Source organism: Caretta caretta, chromosome 14 (assembly GCF_965140235.1).
Source record: "Caretta caretta isolate rCarCar2 chromosome 14, rCarCar1.hap1, whole genome shotgun sequence".
Lineage (NCBI taxonomy): Eukaryota > Metazoa > Chordata > Testudines > Cheloniidae > Caretta > Caretta caretta.
Genome location: NC_134219.1, coordinates 37205046 through 37214170, shown reverse-complemented (window position 1 = coordinate 37214170; position 9125 = coordinate 37205046). Strand labels below are relative to the sequence as shown.

Sequence of the window (9125 nt, the reverse complement as noted above, 5' to 3'; positions counted from 1 at the left end):
TACACTTGTAATTAAACCCATGGGGCAAAGCGCTAAGAAAGTGCAGACGGGTTCAGAACTTTTGAATCAGCTTCGGATCACATTGGCAGGCAAAAAATATGGATTTATAACTGTGTAATGGGCTAGATCCCCAGCTGATGTAAATTGACATCGCTCAACGGAAATCCAAGGCCCAGATTCCCAGTTGGCGTAAATAGGCCAAACTACCATGAACTCAATGGAAGTGTAACAATTTACACAAGCCCATGACCTGGCCCTTAGTTTTTAGTCTTCACCTCTGGGTACCTCTTGGTGACTGACTTCAGTCAGACAAGGCAGCCTGAGCTGTGGGTTCCTCTAGCAGAGGCATCCCAAGAGCTGCTCATACAATGCAGGAGGAAAAAAAAGTCTCTGCTCCCCCAGAAGTGATTACGTGATGTTAATGAAGGAACAGGCTATTCCAGGCCAGCTGAGATTCTGGTGCAACAAGGCTCTTCGCTATTATGGATCATGTGTCTCTGTTAGAAATCGCTGTTTTATCCCTTCCAACCCTGAGATTCTATGATTCATTCATTCTATGATTCATTCTACAAACACCTTGGAACATGCTTTGGACCTCTGCCCTGCCTTGTTTTTAGCCAAGGGTCCTTCCAGGGATGCTGCCATCAAGTGAGATAAAGGGCGGGTACTGTTCTCCCTCTGTGGGGTTAGCGTTGGGCAGGTTGTCAGGGTGGTTTGCTCCAGAGGTGAGATCAGAGCTGGGCGTAAAGCCTTGGAGACCGGATTCAACTATTTAGCCCAGAGTAGGGACATCCTGGGCTGTGACAATATCTGAACCCTGCACAAGAAAGGATCAGCTCTAGAGCTGGGAGGAGTTTTCAGTCTCTGATCCCATTTAGTCCTTCGTCTCCCATCCAAGCTGGTCCAAGGAGGGGAGCAGGGAGCACCCCTCTGTGGAGTGGATCCCTGTCTACTAGGAACTGCAGAGAGACTCAGGAAATCCAGCAAAGGGACATGGAAATTGCTGCTCGATAATACAGTGATGGGGGCATGAGAGAGAGATGACCAAAGAATCCTGGTGCTGGAGGATCAAAAGCATCGCATGTTGGGAAAAAATCCACAAAGACCAACAGACTACCTTTTTGCTTTCAATTCTACACATGAAGGTATTAATATACAGACAAATTTAATAATAGAGATATGAATTGTAATTGGAACTTTTAAAGACTTTTATTATCAAACAGCTAGAGCCTGTCAGATTTCTTTTCAGCAGAATGTAAGAACCGAAATATAAGTTAGAATTTGAACTCTTTAAGGAATTAACTCTCAGTCTAGTCAGACATCTAGATCCAGTCAGAGAAAAAGAAGGTGGACAGTGACTTTGCATCAGAAATCAGAAATGTTTGCAGGGTTTAGCAACCAACAACTAATTTCTTTTCAGCTAAAAACTACTGTAAACTGGAAATTGCACATTGCAAACCAAAGAATATTGGGATTTGCAGATTTCAAAAGAAACAAAACAAAATATCTGAGTAAAGGAGATACTTTCCCTGAACATTTTTGTTTAGTTCAAAAACTTGTTTTCCTACAAAAAACTCATTTTCCTACTACTACAAAAAATATCTAAATTTCCAAACATCTCTAATTTGGAATGGAGCTTTAAACAAGGGAGGGGAACACTAATACTGTTCAATAATAGCATAATTTCAAAACCATTTTTTCTCTTGAAACTGGGTTTGTTTCTGTGTCAAAGGGATAATTACTGGAAGGTCAAAATTGAATAAGCAGCAGAGCTGATAGCCACAGTTGATATGTTATGCACACTAGCACCTTTAGACTCAGAGTTGAACCACCAGTTAAAGCCAGTCTATCTCAATGTTGCCAAAGGACATACAGGAGGTAAATGGGACTAGAACCCATATTTCCAGGATTTCCTTGGAAGTTAACAAGATAGACACAGGCCCAGGATTACAAAGGGTTTAAGCACCTAAAGAAGGAGAAAGGCGCCTTTGGGGATTTACAATAGCATCTGAGCAGGTTAGGTGCTATCTTTTAATCACAGGTTTCAGAAAAAGAAAAGGAGGACTTGTGACACCTTAGAGACTAACCAATTTATTTGAGCATAAGCTTTCGTGAGCTACAGATCCGATGAAGTGAGTTGTAGCTCACGAAAGCTTATGCTCAAATAAATTGGTTAGTCTCTAAGGTGCCACAAGTCCTCCTTTTCTTTTTATCTTTTAATCGTGGCCCACAGAAGCTTGGCTGGAATCAGGGAACCATGGTGGCGATTGTACTCCCTGTGTTATGCTGGGGTCAGACTAGAGGGTCTGAATGGCCCTTTTGGCATTAACACCTTTGTTTCTGTGCCCTTGCCTCTGAATCTCTGCTTCTGAGCTGTGCAGGGCTCCAGGGCATGAGTCTTGCTAGCCCTCAGGAAATAGACGTGGATAAATCACCTTCCCGCAGCATCAGTCCTTTAATGTCAGTGCAGCTCAACGCCAGCTACTCACAGCTCGTCTGCAGAGAGCAATCGGTTTGAGCCTAGTTCAATCGCAGAATGAGGCTGAAAGGATTCTCAGATACCTGTGCCATTAGCTTCTAGATTCTGCTATATAGATAGATAGTGACCAAAAAATCCTAGTGCTGGATGACTGAATGTGTCTTCCATTGGGAAAAATCCACAAAGGCTAGCACAGGAAGTTTGCTATTTCAATTAAATGTGTTGGGGGATCAACATACAGGAAAGAATTAAGATGATAAATATGAATTACTGTATGAACTGGTTAAGACCTTTCCCATCAGTTTAATCAAATACCTACTGCTGACTGGAATTTTTCCTCCCATCAGGAAAATTTTTACTTTTCACTGAACACCCTAAATCCATTCCCCGCTCCCCCCTCCCCCTCCCCAGTTTTTGGCAAATGAAAACTTTCTGCTGAAAACTGATTTTTTTTTATTCCAAAACCAATATAGTTTGGTTTTTAAAGTTTTCATTTTTTTTTTATAAAACAATCCCAAAATGTTTGAGAAAAGCAGACAGATTCTGAGATGTGTTGTTATTTAGCTTAAAAACCAATCTCCATTGAAAAGAACACAGCTGAAAAATTTCCAACCAGCCTCTATGCACAGAGTTTGGGGTGGAAAAATTACAGATGAGCTGCTATTTACGATGCTGGGTGAGTCAACGTCATATTGCCCTGCAAAGTGAGAATCAGGCTGTGTTAGAATTTTAGTTGATCAGTTTCATACCCAAGTTGTGAGAATTGTTGGGTTTGGAGTGTGCTTTGTTCCATCCTTCATATTGCATTTTATCAAGCCACACCTTGGGCCAAATCCTCAGATGAGATAAAGTGACGAAGCTCCATTGACTTTAAAGGAGCTGACCTAATTTACACTGGTGTGGTAACGTGACTCATTGATTGTCAGAGGCGAGGAGCACTAACAACACCTACTCATTGTAAGTGATGAGATCTGTGCACTTTTGACATTCATAGAATGAGATATTAGGGAAAGGGGAATCAGGGCCATTCCCTCTGTCGCTCTAATCCTGACCATTGTCTTTCTCATTCCCTCCACAGACATCGCACAGTGTACTGCAGAAGAAAATGTCCAACCAAAGTGCCGTGACCGAGTTCCTTCTCCTGGGATTCTCTGACATTCGGGAGCTGCAGATTTTACACTTTGTGGTGTTTCTACTGCTTTACCTGATATCCCTGTTGGGGAACCTTCTCATCATCACAGCCATAGCCCTTGACCGCCACCTTCACACCCCCATGTACTTCTTCCTGATGAATCTGTCCATCCTAGACCTCGGCTCCATCTCTGTCACCATCCCCAAATCCATGGCCAATTCCCTCACGAACACCAGATTGATTTCTTATTCTGGATGTGTTGCCCAAGTCTTTCTCATCTTCTTCTTCGCTTCCGCAGATTTTGCCTTACTGACCATCATGGCGTACGACCGATACGTCGCCATCTGCCAACCACTGCACTATGAGACAGTGGTGAACAGGACAGCATGTGTTCAAATGGCAGCCAGTGCCTGGATCACTGGAATTCTCTACTCTGCACTGCACACTGGGATCACCTTTGAAATCTCCTTCTGTGGAGGCAACGTGGTGGATCAGTTCTTCTGTGAAATCCCCCAGCTCCTCAATCTCGCCTGCTCTGACTTGTACCTCATTGAAGTTGGGTTTCTCATCTTTAGTTCATTCTTAGGCTTAAGCTGCTTTCTTTTCATCATTGTGTCATATGTTCAGATCTTCAAAGCAGTGCTGAGAATCCCCTCTAAGCAGGGTGAGCATAAAGCCTTCTCCACCTGCCTCCCTCACCTCACCGTGGTGTCCTTGTTCTTTAGTACTGCAACCTTTGCCTACCTGAAACCCACCTCCAGCTCAACCTCAGGTCTGAATCTCATAGTGGCTGTTCTCTATTCTGTGTTGCCACCGATGATGAATCCGATCATCTACAGCATGAGAAGCAAAGAGATCAAAGGTGCACTGAGTAAACAGATAGGTTGGAAGTTATTCACTAAGAACAAAATGTCCATATGTCTCCTTCAGTAGCAATTTCATTCTGTATTTCTTTATAAATAAAATCTGATGACATTATTGCCTTCATAAGAAAATACTGTGCACTCTGTTTATGCGGAATTAGGTATTTGCACTAGTAAAGATACAGACAAACATGACTCAGGAAAAAAAGGAGTTTCTATAGGTTTACACCAATGTAAATAAGATTGGAATATATCATATACTGCTACCGATCACCATACTACCTGAGACCCTTGCCTATAAAATCAGTAGCCATAGCAGAGTCCCTGGTGAGGTCTTTTGCTCTTCTTATATTTTGGGATAAAAACTCAGATGGAGGTATCGATGCATTTGTTCTTTGTGGTTTTTGTTTGTTTGTTTGTCAGATTTTTAGCTGATTTTTGCTTAACTGGTTGATTGGTGGTTTGGTTTGTTTGTTTGTTTTAGGAGGTTTTGGCAGTGGAAAGGCCTGAGAAGATGGTGAGTGTTTGGTGAGATGGGATTTTCAATATTTGTCCCTTCTTGGGAGTATCCATATGTCATCTCTTTGATGGGGTTTCCTGAGCAAACTGAAGGTTTGCTCCCCACGATGACAAAAGAGTGCAAAAGAGGATTATGCATGGCTTAGTTCCTACTGACATGATTATGTGTAGATTGTTGGGATATTATTGTATTATTAAAGATATGTGTCATAAATATAAAGGAAAGGGTAACCACCTTTCTCTCCACAGTGCTATAAAATCCCTCCTGGCCAGAGGCAAAACCCTTTCACCTGTAAAGGGTTAAGAAGCTAAGATAACCTCGCTGGCACCTGACCAAAATGATAAATGAGGAGACAAGATACTTTCAAAGCTGGGGGGGCGGGGGGGAACAAAGGGTATGTCTGTCTGTGTGATGCTTTTGCCAGGAACAGATCAGGAATGCAGCTCAGAACTCCTGTAAAAAGTTAGTAAGTAATCTAGCTAGAAATGCATTAGATTTCTTTTGTTTAATGGCTGGTAAAATAGCTGTGCTGAATGGAATGTATATTCCTGGTTTTGTGTCTTTTTGTAACTTAAGGTTTTGCCTAGAGGGATGCTCTATGTTTTGAATCTGATTACCCTGTAAGGTATTTACCATCCTGATTTTTAGAGAGGTCATTCTTTTACCTTTTCTTTCATTAAAATTCTTCTTTTAAGAACCTGATTGCTTTTTCTTTGTTCTTAAGATCCAAGGGTTTGGGTCTGTGTTCACCTGAACAAATTGGTGAGGATTTTGATCAAGCCTTTCCCAGGAAAGGGGGTGTAGGTCTTGGGGGGATATTTTGGGGGAAGACGTCTCCAAGTGGGCTCTTTCTCAGTTCTTTGTGTAATACGCTTGGTGGTGGCAGCATAGGGTTCAAGGACAAGGCAAAGTTTGTACCATGAGGAAGTTTTTAACCTAAGCTGGTAAGAATAAGCTTAGGGGGTCTTTCATGCAGGTCCCCACATCTGTACCCTAGAGTTCAGAGTGGGGAAGGAACCTTGACAATATGTAAGGCATCTTTTTATTATTTTAACCTAAATGAGTATAGCATCATAGAATATTAGGGTTGGAAGAGACCTCAGGAGGTCATCTAGTCCAATCTCCTGCTCAAAGCAGGACCAATGCCGACTAAATCACGCCAGTCAAGGCTTTGTCAAGCCAGGCCTTAAAAACCTCTAAGGATGGAGATTCCACCACCTCCCTAGGTAACCCTCCTAGTGAAATAGTGTTTCCCAATATCCCACCTAGACCTCCCCCACTGTATCTTGAGACCACTGCTCCTTGTTCTGTCATTTGCCACCACTGAGAACAGCCTAGCTCCATCCTCTTTGGAACCCCCCTTCAGGTCGTTGAAGGCTGCTATCAAATTCCCCCTCTCTCTTCTCTTCTGCAGACTAAATAACCCCAGTTCCCTCAGTCTCTCCTCATAAGTCATGTGCCCCAGCCCACTAATCATTTTCGTTGCTCTCCACTGGATTCTCTCCAATTTTTCCACATCCGTTCTGTTGTGGGGATGTAAAAACAGTGTCATTCTTGCTATGGTGGAAAGACTGTTTTAAAATAAGTGACATGAACACTGGTGTCTGGGGTCTTCTTGTCTTCTTGTCTGGGATCATTTTGTTCTAGCCCTGGTGTAAGTGGACAAGTGCCATCACGTGCACTGATCTGGTGTTCCATATACCTTTCCGTGTAGATGTACTCACACCCAAGCTGAGAAAGGATCTCAGAAGTTGGCTTGTTAGTAGTATTAGAATATCATCTTTTGTGCATGGTTGTGTACACTTCATATATGACAGACAAAAGCAGAGTATGTGATTAGCTAGAGAGACAGACAGACAGGACCATTCCTTGTCCTAACCCACAACTTCATTTAGTGATAATGATAGATTTCTATTTGATTGTGAATTACATGAGCTAGCTAGCTAGTGTGACAAAATTTCTCCTCTACCTTGGTGGGTCTTGCACTTATTGGCGGATTTGTTTGCCTTTGAGCTTCACGGCAGCCCTCAGTTTGGCTGTTTTCGTGAACCCACAGTCCAGGTCAACTCCTCCTGTGTCTGACCAGGAGTTGGGAGGTTTGGGGGGAACCCGGGCTCGCCCTCCACTCCAGGGCCCTGTGGAATGCAGCTGTCTAGAGTGCCTCCTGGAACAGCTGTGCGACAGCTACAACTCCCTGGGCTACTTCCCCATGGCCTCCTCCCAACACCTTCTTTATCCTCACCACAGGACCTTCCTCCTGGTGTCTGATAATGCTTGTATTCCTCAGTCCTCCCACAGTCCACATTCTCACTCCTAGCGCCTCTTGCTCCCAGCTCCTTACACGTGCACCACAAACTGAAGTGAGCTCCTTTTTAAACCCAGATGCCCTGATTAGCCTGCCTTAATTGATTCTAGCAGCTTCTTGATTAGAACACCTGCAGCCAATCAGCCTGTCTGTCTTAATTGTCTCCAGAAGGTTCCTGATTGTTCTGGAACCTTCCCTGTTAAGGAGACGGAATCGTTCTTCACTCGCTCCTGAGCTATCTGCTTTCCTTTCTTTCCTAAAGCCCCCCGGCCCGGATTTTTCACACTTTTTCTTTTGCTTAGTTTCCCCCCCCGCGTTTGGGCCGGACGCTTTGTTTTTTTGGTTTCGTTTTTTCCCGTTTTTCTGAGCTGCGTCAGTGTGCTGGCCGGTTGCCAGCACCCCCCCCTCCGATGCCTGCTTTTGGACTTTGCTCTTTGCTAATTTGAAACCCCCGGAGGAGGGGGGGAGGACTGCCGACCTGCTGTCCGGAGAGGGGAGTGGACCCCCCCAGACCCAGCTGTTTTGTTTTTTGCCTGGACTTTTTCCGAGAGCCTTGGGACAGAGCCAACAGCTGTAGCAGACGCCAGAGGCCGGAGAATTTCGCCCGGGCAGCTATAAATCACCGTGGAGAGAGGCCGTAAGACTGAGGGATTTCTTTTGAATTCTACCCTCGGGGGGGGGGGAGTTGACTGCATTTCAGCTGCGTCTGTGGCGGCACAGGGTGTAGCAGGGAGCTACCCCCAGATCCATCGGTGCCCCCAACCCCCCCACCACTACTACGACTATCACGGCCCCCGCTGCTTCGTCCCTGCTGGCAATCTGCCATCTGCCTTCGGATCCAGCTGTTTGCTTTGGACTTTGCCTTTTGGACCGGCATAATAACCAGCCAAGCGAGACTCTTTGGACACTTGTGGTGGGTTGTCCTCCCTCCACCCCCCCCCCCGGATTGTTTACCCCATAGCCTACCCCTACTACCGGACCCCGATTTTTGCCCCCCCTCCCCCTCCCAGTGTCTCCCTGTCTCTCCCTGCTTACAATGGCAGAGAAGGAGGGACGCAAGGCCCCCCCACCGAAATTGGTTGCCCCCTCCCCATCTACCCTCCTGCCCACCCCTCAAGATTTCCCCACCGCCTCCATTGTTAGAACCCCTGCCACCGCCCCCGCTGGGGCATCGGCAGTAGGAGGCACCGGGGCGCTTACTACTGCTGCTCTGGTTTCTGCCCCATTAGATTTTAGGAACCCCCCCCCGGTTAGACGGAAAAATCGAAGCGGGCCAAAAGGGAAGGGCCCCGCTAATGCCGCTGGACCCTCCGTGGCAGAGGCCGCCCCCACCACAGTGGCCTCGTCATCGATCGCGGCACCCCTCCCAGCTGTTCCCTCCACCAGCTCTGCGACCATCCCTCCCCCGGCCCCCAGGACGTATGCCCGGGTGGCGACAGGCCCCCCCTCACCTGCCGCCTCCTCATCTCGCCCACCCACTGCCTCCGCTGCCATCACTAGCAATCGAGGCCCTTTTCCCGCCCTGACCAGGAAGCACGGTGTCCGTTGCCTCCTAGTGCCCGCCTCGCCCCACGTGGAGGCATACGTGCAGGCGTTGGCGAAAGTGGTAGGACCCATGGCCATTGTGGCGGCCTCCAAGATGTATGGGAAGGTCGTTTTTTTTCTGGCCTCGGAGACTGCCGCCCAGGAGGCGGTGGAGAAGGGCCTAGTGGTGGGGGGGGTGTTTCTCCCCCTAGAACCGCTAGAAGATCTGGGCGTTCGCTTCGTCCTCACCTCCGTTCCTCCCTTTTTGCCTAATGTTGCCCTGTTACCTGCTCTTTCCGCCC

General features: G+C 46.3%; 1 protein-coding gene across 1 annotated transcript; it reads left to right on the top strand.

Moving 5' to 3' along the window:
- Positions 1 to 3584: 3584 nt before the first annotated feature.
- On the top strand, positions 3585 to 4544 carry LOC142068928 (olfactory receptor 14A16-like). Its single transcript, XM_075119043.1, has one exon. It carries the CDS (start codon positions 3585 to 3587, stop codon positions 4542 to 4544), a length of 960 nt encoding a protein of 319 aa, XP_074975144.1.
- Positions 4545 to 9125: the final 4581 nt, after the last annotated feature.